Below are 20091 nucleotides of genomic sequence, written 5' to 3' on the forward strand. Positions count from 1 at the left end.
GCTAAGATGGTGCACAACTACCTTACAAATGAGTGCAAAATAGATTTTAGTAAGTGTCGAGGCCAGTCATATGAAAATGCTGCCAATATGTCTGGCAAATACAAGGGTATGCAAGAAATAATATTGAAGATTAACAAGTATGCTATGTATATTCCATGTGCTGGTCATTCCCTGAATCTTGCTGGTAGAGCAGCAGTTGACTGTTGTTTAGATGCAGTAAACTTTTTGGGAATTGTTCAAGAAATATATAATTTCTTTTCATCATCTACACATAGATGGGCAGTACTGTTGTCATTCTTCAAAGATGATTCAAAAGTTCCAAAGTCTTTGTCAAAGACTAGATGGGAAGCACATTCAATGGCCACAAGTGCAATACTTGATAGTTATGATGGAATAATTTCTGCATTGCATCAGCTGCATATTGATACTACAGAGAAAGGCGAAACAAGAAATCAAGCCATAAACATTTTGAATAAAATAGAGGAGTTTGAATTTATGGTATTGTTATATTTGTGGAGATACTTGCTGGATGAATTTCACAAGACTAGTCAATCACTGCAAGACCCCCAAATTAGTCAAGATGTATGTAGGAAATTGTATGCTTCACTTTCGGATTTTGTTAAAGGTTCCAGGGATCTTTCATTTTGAAGAAGAAGCAAAGAAAAACGTGCCTGATGTTGATTACAAGAAAAGAAGATATAGAAAAAGGCATATCAATGATGATTAAGATGATGCTTTAGAGAACCTTGAGCCAAGAGACTAGTTCAGAATCAAAACATTTATACCTGTGATGGATGCATTAGAGTCAAGTCTGGCACAGAGGGCCTCAGTATACAATGATGCTGCAAAAATGTTTTCATTCTTAACAAAACTAGAAGCTACAGAAGGAGATTCATGAAGGAGTTAGTGCTTGTTGCCAAACATATCCTGAAGATGTGGACATGAATCTTGTAGGAGAAGTCAAGCATTTTCATCAATATGTTAGACATAGTCAAGCCCATGGTTCAGCGGAACAAGATAGTCTGACACATGAGGATCTGTATAGGGTATATTTAACGATCGTGTCCAATCAGCATTCCCTAATGTAGAAGCAATTTTGAGATTGTTTCTTAGTATGATGGTTGAAGATTGCTCTGGAGAAAGATCTTTTTCTCAGCTGAAGAGGATAAAAAATGAATTTAGAACAACAGTGACTCAAGATAAATTATGTTCCCTCAGTCTCATGTGCATAGAAAGCGACAAACTACGCAGTTTATCATTTGGTGATTACATCAGTGACTTTGCTCTGGCAAAGGCAAGAAAGAAAATATTTTAGTTTAATATAATTCCTTAATCCTTATAGCATGTTTCAAGAGAATAGATAATATTTGTAAATTGTGCCTTTTAAAATAACTTTTGTTTCTTTTTTACCAGAGTTTGCATTTTTAAGTTTGTTATGAATAAAAATGATTTTAAGTTAAAGATTTATTATCTCACTGTGTTGAGTTGTAATTTTAAAGAGAGAAAAGTGGAAAGATATGTGGGGAACGTCAGCCTAAGAATGGTAGCAGAAGCCAAAGGAGGAGCTGGTCTAATCGGTGTGTGGGATCACCTCAGGGCGGGGTGATATGGGCTTCACGGAGGACAGCGCTGGCTTTGTTCGTAACAAGGACGAGTGTGATATTAATTTGATTCTGGATTACTGAATTGGTCTCACACAGGCTGCATTTTTCAAACATTTAATAGGATGAAGACTTATACTATGGTCTTGAAGCTGCTGGTAACAGCAGTGGCGTCTCTGCGGTGATGAAAGGACGTGCTGGTGAGATCGGGGTGCAGGCCATATCAGTCTGGCACGCTCAAGTCACTCCCTCTCTCATTCAACCTGGTCCCCACTTTTTAGTCCGCCCTTTAAGAAGTCACCAGGCACCCCAGAAAATAAAGCTGTGTGCCAATGGTTAAGGGGAGGGGAGGGGGGGAGGAGTCCATCTGAATGTTCTTTATACTTAAAACATTATGGATACCCCCAACACCTGTCGCCCCTCTTTCAAGTACAAAGTCCACGGTCTCCTGCCACTTGCAGTCCGGTGCCTTGGAAGAAACACAAGGCCGCCCTCTCGTCGACTGGAGAACAGCAGTGGAAAGCGGAGGTGCTCTCCGTAAGCTGAGGAGGTAGTACCACGCCAGTCCACCTCTTCGTGCTTACCGCCGATTTTCAGCAAGCGAGCAGCAGAGGAAGTGGGGAGAACTACTGCCTCACGGTACCGGGTCCGTCTCCTGGTGACTTTTTCTCTCGCTGCACAGAGCTCGCGGCTCCCGGCCCCTGCCCCCGGCTCCTGCTGGTCTTGCCTCGCCCATGGGGCCGGGTGAGCCATTGAGCCGCGGGCGGCCGGCGGTCAATCGCGGCTGGGCGGCAGTGAGTTTTTGGCCCCCCGGAGTGCCCCGATCAGCCGCTCCTGCCGTGCTGCAGCACAACCATCCGGGCAGGGAGGGTTGAGGGCTGCGAACCCAAGCAACAGTGTGCAGCAGTGTGCAACAGGCAACAGTGTGTGGCAGAGAGAAGGGACCAACAATTCGGGGATATCGGGATGCACACCTTTATAATCCTTTTCCACAATTTGTATCCATCATTTAGTAAGAGTGCGTGCAGCCTGACATCGAGCCTTGCCCTGTGGCCCTCAAATTTAGACAACAGGGTAGGATGAGGCGAACTCTCGCCCCAAGTCAGATGCACAGCAAATAGAAGCCTTCGTGGCTGTTCAATAGTTCATCCATCATATGATACTCTGTAACCTTTTCTGCCAATATTGTATTCTGTATTTTAACTTTTTGGTCTTTCCAGTTTATTCAGTACTCCACACGCGGGATAGGTTGCCAATTTTCCAAGCTTCTCATGCATAAACTGTGCCCATCCGGGCCTCTCGCTTAAACACGACAGTAGCAAGGGTTCGTTCCACGCAGTGTTTATTTTAAAACCCAATGCATTTCGGGGCTGAAAGCCCCTTCGTCAGGGGACACTATAAAATAACAATAAACACATGTCCCTACTTACAAAACTCGACACTATTATGACATTAATTAATGACATTTTTTTTAAAACAGTATATCATGTGCATCAACGTTAACATCTAATAGAATCCATCATCTGTGAGTTACTAATTAATAGCAAGTAAATGGTTTAAATAAACATGGCTACCTGTTCACTAGACCCTCCCTTCATTATGCTGCTCGAAAATATTTTACTGAATGTAACATTCGATCTAAACAGAGCATATGGAACAATTCACCCCTGATCAAAGTGTAAACCTCTACTCTCCACCATAATTCGCCTAGTGTATACATTGCCCTTGGTTTTCACATTACCTTCACGTTTCACCCACAGCGTTGTGCTCTAGAGCTGTGGGTGAAACGTGAAGGTAATGTGAAAACCAAGGGCAATGTATACACTAGGCGAATTATGGTGGAGAGTAGAGGTTTACACTTTGATCAGGGGTGAATTGTTCCATATGCTCTGTTTAGATCGAATGTTACATTCAGTAAAATATTTTCGAGCAGCATAATGAAGGGAGGGTCTAGTGAACAGGTAGCCATGTTTATTTAAACCATTTACTTGCTATTAATTAGTAACTCACAGATGATGGATTCTATTAGATGTTAACGTTGATGCACATGATATACTGTTTTAAAAAAATGTCATTAATTAATGTCATAATAGTGTCGAGTTTTGTAAGTAGGGACATGTGTTTATTGTTATTTTATAGTGTCCCCTGACGAAGGGGCTTTCAGCCCCGAAATGCATTGGGTTTTAAAATAAACACTGCGTGGAACGAACCCTTGCTACTGTCGTGTTTAAGCGAGAGGCCCGGATGGGCACAGTTTATGCATGAGAAGCTTGGAAAATTGGCAACCTATCCCGCGTGTGGAGTACTGAATAAACTGGAAAGACCAAAAAGTTAAAATACAGAATACAATATTGGCAGAAAAGGTTACAGAGTATCATATGATGGATGAACTATTGAACAGCCACGAAGGCTTCTATTTGCTGTGCATCTGACTTGGGGCGAGAGTTCGCCTCATCCTACCCTATTGTCTAAATTAGAGAGAAGGGACCAGCCAACAGCGGAGGAGGAGGAGGAGAACACGCTGCTTGCTGGAGTGGGCCGAATCTGAAAAGAGCTTGCAGGCTTCGGTGGCGGTGGTCTGCAGTCGTCTGCCACGGTCTCCCATTCCCGGCAGGTCAGTGCAGCAACCTGCTCTCCCCCTTTGCTCCCCCCCAGTGAAGTTAACACCAAAGGACTGCCCCAAAAAAAATCGACTGAGCCCATCCAAGCCACACCAGAGCCCCGGTGAGTGTTTAAGGAGCCTTGAGTTTGCTAAGTTTGACATCAGAAGGGTCTCTTTGTCAGGGCTCTGGGATTGGTGGGCCAGGGGTACAGTGTTGATCCAGTCCAACTCTCGCGAATAGCCATCAGTGGGAGAGGTACCGCCGTTGAGATACGTAGTCTCTAACGCCGTGATACACCACCACCGCTCCAAGACAAACGCTGTCGCTGCTGAGCTGAGGATCTTGCTCACAGCTCGTGTTTCTCTCTTCTTCACTTCCCCCACAAGCCTGCTGGGCAAGAGACCGCGGGGGTAAAGTGAATTAGAGCGATTTCGGAACTCGGCGTGCAGAGCCATACTAGGATCTTGACAAAGGAAACTAAAATCAAAAAAGAACCTTCAAAGCCGAAAACCAATAGTCATAACTTAGCCACTTGCTCACGTAGGATGAGATCAGGCAGGGTCAGGCGGACACCGAAGCAGCCTCGAAATACCCTAAAGGCAAAGAAAACCCCTAGCATCGACCAGGGGAACGTAAGACAAAATAAAATTGCATCCAATAACTCAATCCGAACAAAAAAAGGAACATCAACAGTTGCACAAAGTCCACTAATCTCCCCAATCGCAACCATGAACAAGAACAAAAAAGAAGAGAGAAACCAGGAATAAACAAGGCCTTCTTCTTCTTGAAAAACAGGGGACCACCCTCCTCACGACTCTACAAGTTTTGCCAGGCCCGCCCGCTCCCTTAACTCCCGAGAAGGCAGTTTACAACAAATGTCCAGCAACCGCATTACGTTCTTTAACCCCCCAGCCATCCCGGGGCCCAATAGCACCCTTTGAGGACCAAATCACCTCATACTGCCAAAGCCCACATCAAGACGACAGAACAGCAATCAATCAACAGCATAAGGAAACTGGCGAGAGTAACCAGTGGAGAGTTACCTCCTCGGAAAAGCTGAGTATAAGATAAATTTCAGCATCGGGCCAGAGTAAAACTCAGGTAACAGCAGCAACAACTCATCCTGTCACAGATAGTAATTGGAGGAAGGAAGGAGAGATGCATGGAGAAAGCAAAACACGACTAGAATCTAATGCAACACCTACAACAGCACTAACTTTCTTCACAAAATTCACATCACCTAGCCCCATAACAAAGTCACTAAGACACAAATCATCTACCAAAGAGGCATGGAGAATTGAAGCTCAAATACACAAGGTGCAAATGACAAGTATAATGGAACCAAACAATCTGAATGACTCCAAAACCTCATGGCTGAAGTTCCTAAGCTCCACATCAAGCCCAATAGTAAACAAAGAGTCTTCACAAGACACAAGACACAAGCAAAATTAAACCCAAAGTAAAAAAAGCAGCGGCAAAAAAAAAAACGTTCGGATTCAACGAAGAGGAGCACTCCATCCAGGCGAAGAGCCACGAAAAAACACCGGAAAAAAACAGGAGCAGGAACGACATCAACTCCAAATTCCATCAACAGCTCGCCACATCAAGAAGGTGCTGACTACTTATCTCATCAAAAGTTTGAACATAGCACCAGCGTAACCCAACCGGAGCTTCTCTTATCAGTAATAGAAACCCTTCAGTCATCAGCAAAGTCAGTAAATTGGCAATCAGATAAAATGGACGTCCAAATAAACTTAATGAATACCATAGCTTACTACATCGCGGGGATAGACACTAAACTGGACAAACTGATAATAACAGCCCAATCAAAATACACACTGGAACAAAGTCCCTGTTCCTGTGGCCCAAATATATACAAACTGAGCCTCCTTCCCAACCTTATGAAACAAATACTGGCATTCAGAGAATCAAGCTCGCCTCCTTCCACGCACAAAGTAGTTGAGAACAATACATAATGTTCTCCCCCCAAAAAGTCAGATAGAGAAAAGCAAAAAGTGAAGAACCCGGAAAAAGTAAGTCCTACGCCAAACATATTAGTCCCAAACAATCAAACTACATTAACTAAACTTAAAAAAAAAACGTGAAAGGAAAGCATGGAATAAACAAACAGCAGGGAACACGGAGCAAGGGGTGAAAATGTTCCCCATATTCACTATAGCTAAAAAAGGGTCACACACTAAATACAACAAGATTATCTGTGGACCAGATGGACCTATTGATCGAGTCACCAAAAAAGCAGCCTCTAGTAAAAAAAGGAAGGGATGATCTACTCCTAAAGGAAGAAAGTCACCACTCTACGTACAACGCAGCGGAGTCCATAGGAGACAGAAGGGATAGAGCTGCAAGCCCTAGGACGAGCGCAGGCTACGCTACACAGAGAGACCATACATAAAAACCAACAGAGCAAGACTCGCACAGAGGGCGTCGCAGAAAAAAGCACCCGCAAAGGTAACGCAGGCTCCCTCCAAAAAAGCGAACACACAGGGCGTCCACGCAGTTCTGAGATAAGCCCACAACATAAAAAGGAAGGGCACAATACAAAATCTATGCTGTATGGACCTAATCTCAACGCCAAACTTGAAAAGCGGTCCGAAGGGCCAACATGCACTGCACAAGGTAAAGAAAAATCAAACCCCAGACAAAGCAAGACACAAAGCATGGTATGAGGGAAACAATGACCAAATCCAGTTTGAAAACGCAGGCAATAACCAAGAGGAATCAACTAAAACCTCAGAAGGCAATGACACATGGAAACTCCCAGTTGGGGTAGATAAGAGTCCACCCCCTACCGCTGATATAAAGATTCTACTACATCTTGGAGGCTGAAGTGTAAATATAAACAATAAGGGGGAAGCAGTCCACAGGGGAGGGGCAAATGGCTCTTCCCGGCAGAGCGGCCCATGTATTACTAGTGAACACCTATGTACATCCTTACGTGAAAGAGAAGCAAGTCCAGTTAAACAAGCTAGTAACTACAATTAATGACATTCGAAACAACAATCCTACCTGGGAAGTCATCTTAACAGGTGATTTCAACTCAAATTTAATCCACACCCCAGATGAGGACGAAAAGCTAGCTGCAGAAAATGAATTCTGGAATGTGACACCACAATACCAACTCAAAACAGAGCGCTATGATCCAGCAGGGCAACATCTGGTAACAACCTTGGAATATCTGGGCCTACGGTTCCTTAATAGGAAAATTACAGGCGATAACCCTCCACAGTATACTCATCTGGGAGGGTCGACAACATCAAGACTAGACTACACAGCAGTATCACTTCCATTATTACCCTTCGTTCAGCAATTTTCAATTGAATTTACATCAAAAAGTGATCATTAATACCAGCATATTTACTTCAATCTAAAGTCTATTAAACATCATAACACTAAGATATTTGTAGAAAGTTCCATTTCAACTAACCTGAAACGATTGAATAGAATAATGGGCAACATTGTATACCTTCAGGTAAAAGTTCAGGGAATAAAAATAGGTAGTGAAACAATCACAGGTAACCAGATTCAAAAATGGGAGAGTTTTAACGGAAGAGTTAACAACAATCATGTCCGCTTCTTATAAAAAAACACGGGCCTCAACACATAATATGCCACTCCCGAAAGTACTGGTCAAACTCAAGCTAGAGATAAGGAAAAATGCAAGAGCTCTAAAAAAAATAACCATGACATCCAAAGACTGAGTCCAAAGGCAGAATCTCAAGAAAAAACACAAAAATGCAATGTGGGAATACAAAAGAACTCTGAAGGATGATTTTTGGGCAAAATTACTCTGCACGGCAAAGAACACCAACCTCAAGTGCACTTTGGAGAATAATCAATGGGCTAAACCATCCCGCAAACCCAATAACATCAAATGTCCAAGAAGCGGACTGGGTCGCACTAATAATAAAGAGATTTATGGACGTAACACCTCCGAAATATCTAGAATGCGGGCTGAGAACGCAAGACCTGTCCAAGGTATGCTTTGAACAACAAATTAACAACAATAAGGCCACACAAAGAACAAATAGCTCCCTAACCTGTCGTCGACATATAACGCTCTGCACAGATAAAGCATACCAGAGTGAAGAAAGCAGTGCAGTTCAACCCCCAGATATGGGTCAATGGTCAACATTGCACTACCTAGAAGAGGCACACTCAACGGAGAGATATGCGATAGCAGACACTCGGACACCCAGGCTTCAGTGATGAAGACATAAGAATAATACTTAGGAAGAGCCGTGGCAGTGTAGCCCCAGGTCCAAACGGCTTCCCCCCAATAGTTTTTAAATCGGACCCAGATTTCTGGAGTGGAAGATTAAAAAAACTATTTGGTGAGGTAGAGAGAGAAAAGCTAATTCCATCAAGCTGGCAAGGCTCAATCTCACCGCTCTTCAAAGGAGGAGACAGAACATCCCCAGCAAGTTACTTACTGACAACTCTCTTGGACGTAGACGCAAAGTATTATGCATCATTATTCCTTGAAGTACTGATTAGTTGGTCCGATAGCACAAAACGAATCCCGCCTAATCAAAGAAGGCTTCAGAAAAGGGAGCGGGACAATGACAAACATCTTTTCACTCTCACTGTTAGCCGACAAATATATACGAAAGAAACAGTAGTTGCATCTCTGTTTCATTGACCTAAAGGCGGCCTTCGACAGCGTAGACCGAAATATCCTATGGGGGAAATTGCGTAGCTGGAATATCCCGGACAAAATACTCAGAGGAATACTGCACCTATATTCCAACACATGGATGGAAGTAAAACTGGGGGACGGAGCACGGCTATCAAGAAAGATCAAAACCAGCAAAGGGCTCAAGCAAGGCTGTGTACTGGCCCCTCATGTCTTCAATCTTTTCATGGCAGACCTTGTGCCAAGGCTCAACAAGATTACATCCCATCCACCCAAATTAGCCACCTTACCTCTAACCCATCCATCCTACGTGGACAATGTCGTACTGATGAGCCTAACCAAGATCGGCCTTCAAAGGTCACTTGTGGGATTTGCGGAATTTATAACCATTAACAACTTGGAGGTAAACACCACAAAAAGCAAAACAATGCTCATCAACAGACGACGGACGGTCAATCAACATACTCAATTGGAGGGAAGAAAGACAGAAGCAGTGCCTAATTACAAGTACTTGGGATTTTATTTTGATAATCGGCACAATCACCAGCAGCAAAAAGCCTACATGTCCCAGAGAGCAAACGCTTTATTGTTCGCCTTCAGGTCCCTAACAAAAAAGCTCAAGGGGCCATCATACAAACCCCTACTGGCAACAATAAAAGCCAAAATGCTTTATACGCTATCATATGGCAGCACAGCCCTCTATGGGAAAGACGTGGACCTGCTTAACAAAGTACAGATGGCAATCTATAAATCAGTCTTCCAAATCGATCAGGGAGCTTCACCAGCGCAGACCAGATTAGAATTTGGAGTACTAAATGAAACGCTGGGAAGAAAGTATGCAACTATCAAGCATTGGTATTTTTGAAACAGAACACAGCAGCCTCGGAACTGAATAAGGCCTTGTGGGACGAAATAGAAAATGACGTAAAGTCCCCATACAACCAATTCCTAAATAAAGCCTTAATAGACACCCGCACAAGAGACCTCTGGGAAACCAAACTGCCTTACCTGGCCTTTAAGCAAGCCATAACAAATCAGCAAAATAGCATGCGCTTCTAGCTGACAAAACCACTTTTACCAAGAGAAAACATGCTTGGATGGTAATATCCAACTATAAATGACTCACTCCAGCTCCATACTTAACAATTAAATTTCTGGTCCACAGAAAATTACAGCTAATGGCCCTATGTTTGGGTACATTTCCATCTACCATGGACCAGCCAACCTGGGTCCATGACGGGTCCAAAGACTGCAGACTATGTGGTAGTAGCAAGGAGGACTTTATCCATCTTGTCTGCATTTGTCCGAATCTATTTTTAAAAAGTTATGAACTCCAGAGGTATAAGAACGTGCAGATCGGCGATCATGGCGACCTTAGATCCAACTGACACTCCAATGAATTGCCAACTAATAAAGTTCCTTCTGGCTCAAACACATGCACTGAAATGTAACCCTGTGCCTTGCCCAGAAAAGGGAAACGGGACGGTCGACTCTGCAGTAGAGGGCTCTCCCGAACACAACACAGAACAACACTAGAACATCGGGGAGGAACACGTCACATGGCCCAACAAATGCTTCTGATCCGCTTTAAAATTGTACATTGTGTATGTTAAAATGTCTAAATTTTAAAAATATTTGCACTTGAAACGGAAAGTTTTGATTCAGAAAATCAAAATGCAGGTAAACACTAAGAGTTTCATTTGTAGTGCCTGATTTTACAAAATGTATTGTTATGGTATAAACTTTTCTATTATTCTAAACTACCCGACAACATCCAGACCCGAGGGGACCCCCAGACAGAGAAGCAAGCAGGAGTTGCAGTGGTCCGGGTCTTTGCTTCCTCGTGCCCAAGGAACAGAGGCCTCCCTCAGCCTGTAGAGCAGATTACATTTCAAAGCGCTTTGCATTACACACAAAATTATTGCAGGCTTAGGTCCGGCGATTCCCCCTTCCATTCTGACCCACTGGTGTTCTTCACTCTGCAGACCTTCATCGGACGCGCGCGATCCGGAGATGCCGGGCGCTCATTCAAGGTGCTTGCACCCACTCTTTGGAACCCTCTGCCACTTTCTATCAGAAACATTCCTAACCCCCTGTCCTTTAGAAGGGCAGTCAAGACATGGCTTTTTCAATGAGCAGTAGCTCCTCTCGCATCCTCACCTCTGCGCTCTATACATTTCATAACATAAGAGAGAATCTCGCCCCCTCTGGACCCCGGCCCCCATGATGCAAGGACCACCCGTCCCCTTCCTGCAGCCCAGGACGCTGCACCATGAGACGCAGGGCAGAAACTCACCGCGTGGGAATAGATGTCAAGCATCACTTTAGGCTGGATGAATAATAAGACATTCCTCCAAAATCACAGCCAAGAGACATCCTGTGTCAGCGCCATTAAAGACCAGGCCTGCAGGCAGAAGGTTACAAGGGCTCCACCAACCTCTGGCCCACCAGGGTTCACCATCCATCGTCTCAGGGGCAGAACGAGGATGGGCCGGAGTCCAGGGTGGGCCGGACCCCAGGGTGGACCGGACCCCAGGGTGAGCCAGACCCCAGGGTGGGCCAGACCCCAGGGTGGGCCAGACCCCAGGGTGGGCCAGACCCCAGGGTGGGCCGGAGTCCAGGGTGGGCCGGACCCCAGGGTGGACCGGACCCCAGGGTGAGCCAGACCCCAGGGTGGGCCAGACCCCAGGGTGGGCCAGACCCCAGGGTGGGCCAGACCCCAGGGTGGGCCGGAGTCCAGGGTGGGCCGGACCCCAGGGTGGACCGGACCCCAGGGTGAGCCAGACCCCAGGGTGGGCCAGACCCCAGGGTGGGCCAGACCCCAGGGTGGGCCAGACCCCAGGGTGAGCCAGACCCCAGGGTGGGCCAGACCCCAGGGTGGGCCGGACCCCAGGGTGGGCCGGACCCCAGGGTGGGCCGGACCCCAGGGTGGGCCAGACCCCAGGGTGGGCCAGACCCCAGGGTGGGCCAGACCCCAGGGTGAGCCAGACCCCAGGGTGAGCCAGACCCCAGGGTGAGCCAGACCCCAGGGTGGGCCGGACCCCAGGGTGGGCCGGACCCCAGGGTGGGCCGGACCCCAGGGTGGGCCGGACCCCATGGTGGGCCGGACCCCAGGGTGGGCCAGACCCCAGGGTGAGCCAGACCCCAGGGTGGGCCGGACCCCAGGGTGGTCCGGACCCCAGGGTGGGCCGGACCCCATGGTGGGCCGGACCCCAGGGTGGGCCAGACCCCAGGGTGGGCCAGACCCCAGGGTGGGCCAGACCCCAGGGTGAGCCAGACCCCAGGGTGGGCCGGACCCCAGGGTGGTCCGGACCCCAGGGTGGGCCGGACCCCAGGGTGAATCAAACCCCAGGGTGAATCAGACCCCAGGGTGAATCAGACCCCAGGGTGGGCCAGACCCCAGGGTGGGCCAGACCCCAGGGTGGGCCAGACCCCAGGGTGGGCCGGACCCCAGGGTCAGCCAGACCCCAGGGTGAATCAGACCAAAGAGGCTAAACATTCTCCAATTACAAAGTCATGTCTACACCTTCCTGTGGGGCTACTGTAAGAAGAAAGGGAAGCGTGAAGTAAGACATGCTAAGACTGCTCGCTGTTCCAGGTTGAGGCGGTACGGGGCCAAGATAAGGCAACATTCTAGGATCTACTCTACATATATTTAAGGACCTAAATGAGTGTGCCAGGATGCATGGCACACCCCCAATATCTACATTCCATCAGAAGGCGCCAGGAAGACCTCCAGGTGCACTGAGGCACAGCACACACCCCCACAGCAAGCATGGGTGAAGCCAAGCCATCAACCCACCACCACTTGTACCCTCAACAGAACACAAATATCTACTCCAGCTCAACATGACAACCAGTCCTCCTGGCACAATCACTCAACATGGCTTAGAAGTCATGTGGTTTGCAAAGCGAAGCTGCCGCAACACTCCCTGAAATCCTCAAATACCATCTTCCACTGAACCAACAGATCATCTTACTCAGACTGCCTCCCTCCACAGCTCCACACGTGCAACACACCTGCAATAAGATGGAAGCAGACAAAAGTAGGCGCAGAACACCTCACTTTGCACACAATCACAGCTCGCGTATGTAAATGAACATAGTTCAACCAAAACCACACCTTTATGTTGTAAACAGCACCCCGCAACCAATTTACCACCTATCTCTGTATTGCAATTGCATTTGTATAGCGCTTACTACTCCTGACGAAGCATTGAAGCACTTTTTCAGCAAGTAGCATGCTACTCCGGAACCCATAGAGGATTAGTGGTGAATTAGTATAGCAAAATATGAAATTAATTTGAGCAGTGGATATGTTAGTCTGTTATTTGGATTTAGAAGGATGGCGGAGGGTTAAAAGAGGAAAAAGGTTTGCATTTATATAGCGCTTGCTACCCTTGATGAGGTGCTGAAGCACTTTTAGGCGAATAGCACCCTACTCTGGAGCCCAAACAGGATTAGGGGGGGAAATAGAAAAGGGAAAGTCCTGCCTAGATATGAGAGTGACCAATTCCCTCTTTGCCTCTCCCTTTGTGGAGGCGACGAACGGGGGGGAGTGGGAGTGGGACCCCTCGTTTGCCTGGAGGTAAGTCAGTAACAACTGGAGGAGAATTAAGTTGGAGAACATTGAGGACAATGAGTCCAAACACGCCTCACTCTATAATGACCTAGTGCCTCTCCTATTTTACATGGGTAATCCAGAGGAGGTGCCCCACATGATCATGGATGCTCACACCAAATGGTTTCAGAAATTTAAAATGAGCTTCCTCACTAAACCTCCCCCACACAAGAATCACCCCCCAGAAGGCCAATCCCACATAGTACGACAGTACTTGGAGGTCAGATAAGTGCAGTCTCCTGAGCGCCCTTATAAGAGGACGCTCACAGGATATAAAGTTGGCTTGAGAAAATTACAAACTAGTCCCCAAACATGCAAAATCGACTTGGGACACAGCAATTTGGAATGACATATTGTCTGCAACATGCTCAGGGGACCAGGTAGCTTTCTGGCACATAATAGTACATGGGGCCAAGACATATAGGATGAAGCTGGAAGTACACAATCACCCACTAGATTGGGTGAATCATTTCAAATCTTTATTAGGTAGCCCCCCTCTAACCCTTGTGAATCTCGACTCCCCTGATCCTATGTTGCCCGCACATCTTGTGAGACTCCATTTGGCTTAGATATTATTAAAGATGGATGGGTATTTTCGGTGACTGAAGGGACTGAGAAGGCTGGAAAGTGTTACAGCAAACAAATGATGGGCGGAATGCTGACAATGCAAACATTCTCCCCCAGTCATGAGATCTGGGTTAAATCCATCGATCGCCACCCCAGTTTGGGCCCAGCATATGCAAATCAGTCTTGACCCTGTGCCCCATGGGAACAGCCCAGCCTGAACTGCCAGGCCAGGTCCTCCCTGGACTGGAAACAAGCATCCTGGGACCGGTCTCGGGGTATGTCACCCTTCATCAGCCACGATAGCTTGAATCCAGTAGCACAGTCGGCAAGGGACTCCATCTGGGCGTACCCATCCCACATAGGGCGAAAAGTGTTACAGCAAACAAATGATGGACGAAATGCTGACAATGCAAACATTCTGCCCCAGTCAAAAGATCTGGGTTAAAGAAAGCTGAAAAGGCACACGGGCCAGATCGAATTCCGATGGACCTTTTTATGTCTGAACCAGCAATTTGGGAACCCTACCTGGATTTTGCCCCATAATTAGCACAATTGACCAGGTTATTAGGTTTCAATTAATAAGGTGGAAAGAAGTAGACATAAAAAGGGGTAGCCTTTATGTTGTTTTTGGTTATCTCAAGACGGCGGTGACCTAGGGCTTCCCCGCCCTCTTCTTGATTTATTTGCCAGGTTTCACCATAATCAGTTTGCGCAAGTCAGATGGGGTACAAATGTCTAAAACACAGATCCCTTTATGGTTGCAAGGACTCCGCAAGGATGTGTCCTCACAGATCTCGACTGGGGGTGAAAGTTTTGGTTTGTTCTGCATTCCATCCATCAAGTGTGTGCCTTTTGCTTTCTTGCCCTGAGTGCGCCAGGTATGCCCTGATGCGGGTCCCGGGCTCACCGTGCCACTGGATTCAAGCTATCCTGGTTGATGAGGGGTAAAACCCAGAAACTGGTCCTAGGATGCTTGTTTGTGGTTCAGGAGGGCTTGGCAGTTCGGGCTGGACGGTTCCCATGAGGCACAGGGTAAAGACTGATTTGCATATGGCCAGGTTTGAACTGGGATGGCATGGTGAGCAAAAGAACGATGGATTTAACCCAAATCTCTTGACTGGGGTGAATGCTTTGATTTGTTCTGCATTCCGTCCATCAACTGTATGCCTTTTACAAATTTGGAAAACACCGATCCCTTTAAGGTTGCAAACGGACTCCGGCACGGATGCGTCTTTGCCCCCACATTGTTACTGCTGTTTATAAATGGCTGCATCGACTACCTCTTGGGTTGTGATAACGATTCTCCGGCTCTAGAGAGAACTAAAATACCCGCCCAATTATTTGAGATCGATACTTTATTAGTATCAAAAACCCCAAGGGCCTAGAGACCCTTTTAAGTAAGTTTAACAAATTCTGTCTGGATCATGGACAGGAAATCAATGCGAGCAAGACAACATTCATGGCCACCCACCCCATAGAGGCTTCAGAGGATCAATGATATTGGTAAGGAGGAGCTGGAGAAAGTGCTAGATTTTGATTATCTTGGCATTCGCCTCTGTAGTACAAATACTTCGGTTTACCAGGTTATCAAAAGTACTCCGATACTAAAGCACAGGGTGGCAGCAATACTAACATTTGCAAACAAGCCCTCATTCCATCCAATGTCCCCCATTCTAAAGGGTCTGGAGGGCCAAAGCTGTAGCTGCTGCTACATAGGGAGCCAAACTCTGGGGATGTGCGGATTTAAAAGCCCTGGAGGTGGCGGAGAATACATTTTAAAGAGCAGTCCTTAAATTGCCAAAAGTACGCCACTTATTTCTAAACACGACTTGGGCTTCCGGTCTATTGCACCCCTAGAGCATCTGAAGCCTATTCTGCTTTGATCATGGATTTAGTCTACAAAGGAGCTGGCAGAATATAGGGTGGGATTAAGAGATGTCCTCGATAAATCCGAGAGAGGTGTTCCGTTACTGCTGGTTGGACTCTGCAAAACAGTCCCTATACTCTATGGATCTATAGGAGTATTGGTTGTCCCCTGAAACTTTTCCATCTTCCACAAACATGAGCGTGAAGACGGTCTACTGGGAGCCTGAGGAGGGTAAATTCTCCAAACAGGCGGGTTTGTCAAAATGACCGATTGATTTAATTTAATTGAAATTTAATTGCGGGTTTATATAGCGCTAGGAATCGACTCCCGGAGGAGTATCTCCACGCTTCGACCGCTGGGGAACCCGTCCTGGCTCACCCTGAGAGATGGTCCCTGATGGGTATCTCTAAGGTGCGACCAAGCATCCCCGGCGGTCTGGGGGGGCCGTTGTGAAGATGAGGCAAGCTGATGCCCAGAGTTGCAGAGTGTGGTTTCTGACTAGAGTAGGCACCGAGGCGAGAATTATCGAGTCCGCTGACCCTGGTCCACGACCCTGCCGCGTCGGGAATCGAACCCTGGTCCCGGGCCGTTCTCTGCTTACGGATCTGCCGCCTCTAACCAGTGAGCCACACTTCTCCATCAAACAAAGGGACCTCCCCACCAGCCTTCCACCCAGCAGCCTTCCACCCAGCAGCCTTCCATCAGACAAAGAGACCTCCCCAGCAGCCTTCCACCCAGCAGCCTTCCATCAGACAAAGGGACCTCCCCACCAGCCTTCCACCCAGCAGCCTTCCATCAAATAACGGGACCTCCCCAGCAGCCTTCCATCAGACAAAGGGACATCCCCAGCAGCCTTCCATCTTTAATTTAATTGTGGGTTTATATAGCGCTAGGAATCGACTCCCGGAGGAGTATCTCCACGCTTCAACCACTGGGGAACCCGTCCTGGCTCACCCTGAGAGATGGTCCCTGATGGGTATCTCTAAGGTGCGACCAAGCATCCCCGGCGATCTGGGGGGGCCGTTGTGAAGATGAGGCAAGCTGATGCCCAGAGTTGCAGAGTGTGGTTTCTGACTAGAGTAGGCACCGAGGCGAGAATTATCGAGTCCGCTGACCCTGGTCCACGACCCTGCCGCGTCGGGAATCGAACCCTGGTCCCGGGCCGTTCTCTGCTTACGGGTCTGCTGCCTCTAACCAGTGAGCCACACTTCTCCGATTGCATCATTGGACTCAAGCCCACCTCTTATTTTGAAAACTAGTTGAATGATATCGAGTCTCCATCCACAAAAGCCCTTTATAGAAGGCTCAGGGTAGGCTCTTTGCTTCTTGCTTCCATTACCGCTCAACGGAAGAGTCAACAAGGTGGAAACAAAATGTCCTGTCTCCAGAAGTGCTCAGGAAACTGATGATCATCTATTTTCCTGCTCAAGGTGTGATAAGCAGCGAAGGCGTTGGATTGCTCCTTTGTGGCGTCTTTAGGAGTCGTCCAATACAGAGCAGCGATACGGATATGCGGACCGGACACGCCCCGGGTCATTGTTGAAATTTGTGGACCGCACATGGCCAATTCACAAAAAATTGGCTCTTTTACCCTTTCCTTGCTCTCTGTCTAATGTATATCCCCTCCCTCTCGCGCATCATGGTTTTACAACTTGTTTTAAGTTACAATGTAAGCTGAAGCACTCTCACTTTACTCAGTTAGGCTGCCTGTGCGGCTGGAAAGGTGCGTAACCCAAGCTGTACTCCTGTATCCGTACCATCTTGTTCCACCCTGGATAAATCCCTGTGCCCTGTGTGTTAAATGTAGCGTGCTCACACCTAGCGGTCTTTATCGAGGTACCCGCTTTTAAAGTGTATTATCTGGTCCGAAGTTTTCCAACACCCTCACCACCACAGCACGACATGTATAAAACCGACTTTTAGGCATGACTTAACATAATAGGTTTTTGTCTACGTGATACTTGTAGAAATAGTTTAGGCGCTGTATTTGTTTATGCTCCAGCTACATTGTATTGTGCTTCCTTTTACAATTATTTTAATTGGATTGCTTGTATGGCCATTGGCCGAAATGAAGTAAAGAAAGGAGCTTGGTTGATTACCAAACACTGCATTGAACTAAATGAAATAAGGAGTTTAATTTTGATTGCATATTTATCACGAAAATATGTCTGAAGAGCGAATCCACCCTGGAAATCTCTTTGGTCGTTCCTTCTGTTGACCTCATTGATTCATATGAAGAAGGCATGAAGATTCAAGTACTTTTAAAGATAAATCTAAGGTCTCTGGTTACATTTCCCCCATTCTCAGACGAAAAAATGACTTACCTTTAAAGTTTTACAGCACTCTCCTTACAAATGTGTACCAGTTCATAGGCCCCCTGTCTCCTGATTTCGAGCAAGCTGGTGCTTTTGTGAGATCTTAACATACACCCAGATGACCAACTAGCTAAAGATGCTGATACTTTTCATCATCTGTTGCCTGTAGTCTTACAGGAACGACCATAAAACAACTGACAGAATGAAGATAAACTACCTGGATAGATGTCACGCATCTGGCGTAGAAAAGCCCGACGTTTGTAGGCTACGTCCTCAAGCGCCAAGAGGCCCAAAGGCATGATCGATGCCAGGAGTCACAGTCACTCCTGGCTTGTTCGGTAGCAGACCTCGCCTTCTGGGGTCTTCAGTTTTGTTTAACGCGTTTTTCAAGCGGTCAATGTTGGATGCAATAATTTGTGCTCCTGGTAACATCCAGAACTGAGGTGTTAATTATCACACTGACTTTCTTTTTTAGGGGTGTGTGGGGGGATAATATGGTTACCACATCAAAATCTGCATGAGCCCAAAAATACTGGACCGGTCACCCGTGTCACATGCCAGCAGGGTTGACCCGCCTTTTAATTAAGAGTGCACGCTTCATCACGCCCTGTAATTACCAGGAGCAGTGAACATTGCATCACTTATGATTGTGAACCCTGGGCACCCGGGTGTGTGCGCAGGGCTCACAGTGTAGGGTGCCACCTGGAATCAGGCCCTAGACGGACTCAGATCCCCCTCGAATAAAGAGCTGAGGTGTCACGCATGCCCTGTCAGGCTGTCTCCCAAATAAAGAGCTGTTGGCTGAGGTGTCACGCTTGCCCTGTCCCCCAGATAAAGAGCTATTGGCTGAAGTGTCACGCATGCCCTGTCCTCCAAATAGAGTGTTGTTGGCTGAGGTGTCACGCCTGCCCGAGTGAGACCACTAACAGAGACAGTCCAGGGAGGCTGAGCAGGGCACGACTCCCCGCCACCCGTTCTCGAAGTCTCGCTAATGTTGCTTAAGCGCTAGTGGTGCGAAGTGACTACAATTCCCAGAATGCACTGGATGACCTCGGAGAAAAGTTTATGTAACTCTTCTGCGGGTTAACAGGGCCATGAGCTATCGTTTTCAACTGAGCAAGCAGTGTTTCAAGGGTGATGGAAAATTCTGTCTGAAAAATCTAAACCCACCCCTGTCTGTCAAGACGCCCACAGAGGCATGCTGGTAGATGTAGTTTTACAAACCCAGACTGGCCGGAAACAGACACATTTCGCTCAGTCCATGTCCCAGGACAGTCCCGGGTCCAGGTGCTGCTTACCCCTCCATGGCTGCCGACCCCTCCCTGGGCGGAGAGCGGGGGCCGTCTGTCTGTCTGTCCTGGTCCCTCCCGGAGTCCTCGGCGCCCTCGTAGTCCAGTGGTTCCAGCTGCTGTCAGTGCCCGCACTCTCGAGGCGCTACTCCTGCCCTCCGTGGGCTCTGCCTCGAGGCGCTGCCCCCGTCTCCGCGTCCGCAGCGCTGCCCTGCGTGTGTCAGCTTCGAAGCGCTGCCCCTTTGTGTCTCTGCCTCGAGGCGCTGTGCTCTGTCTCTCAGTCCCTCGTCTCGTGCCCGCTGCTTCCTCCTCTCTGCGGGGCTGTCAGCTGACTCTGGTGCAGTCAGCTGACTCCTGCCCTCTGCCGAGGGGAGGGGCCCGAGACTGCCTCTGCCCTCTGCAAGGGCAGGAGAGGGGACGGGTGACACTGCCCGTGTGACTCCAGGCCTCTGCGGGGGGAGGGGCCCGAGACTGCCTCTGCCCTCTGCAAGGGCAGGAGAGGGGACGGGTGACACTGCCCGTGTGACTCCAGGCCTCTGCGGGGGGAGGGGCCCGAGACTGCCACTGCAAGGGC

General features: G+C 47.7%; 1 protein-coding gene across 1 annotated transcript in view; it reads right to left on the reverse strand.

Moving 5' to 3' along the window:
* Positions 1–19883, reverse strand: part of TPP1 (tripeptidyl peptidase 1) — a 109907-nt gene extending 90024 nt beyond the window's left edge. The window contains exon 1 of the mRNA XM_078658753.1: positions 19527–19883. Coding sequence (XP_078514879.1) covers positions 19527–19534 — 8 coding nt within the window. The 5' untranslated portion in view covers positions 19535–19883. The remainder of the gene's footprint in view (positions 1–19526) is intronic.
* Positions 19884–20091: the final 208 nt, after the last annotated feature.

Source organism: Lissotriton helveticus, chromosome 8, assembly GCF_964261635.1.
Source record: "Lissotriton helveticus chromosome 8, aLisHel1.1, whole genome shotgun sequence".
In the NCBI taxonomy this organism is placed as follows: domain Eukaryota; kingdom Metazoa; phylum Chordata; class Amphibia; order Caudata; family Salamandridae; genus Lissotriton; species Lissotriton helveticus.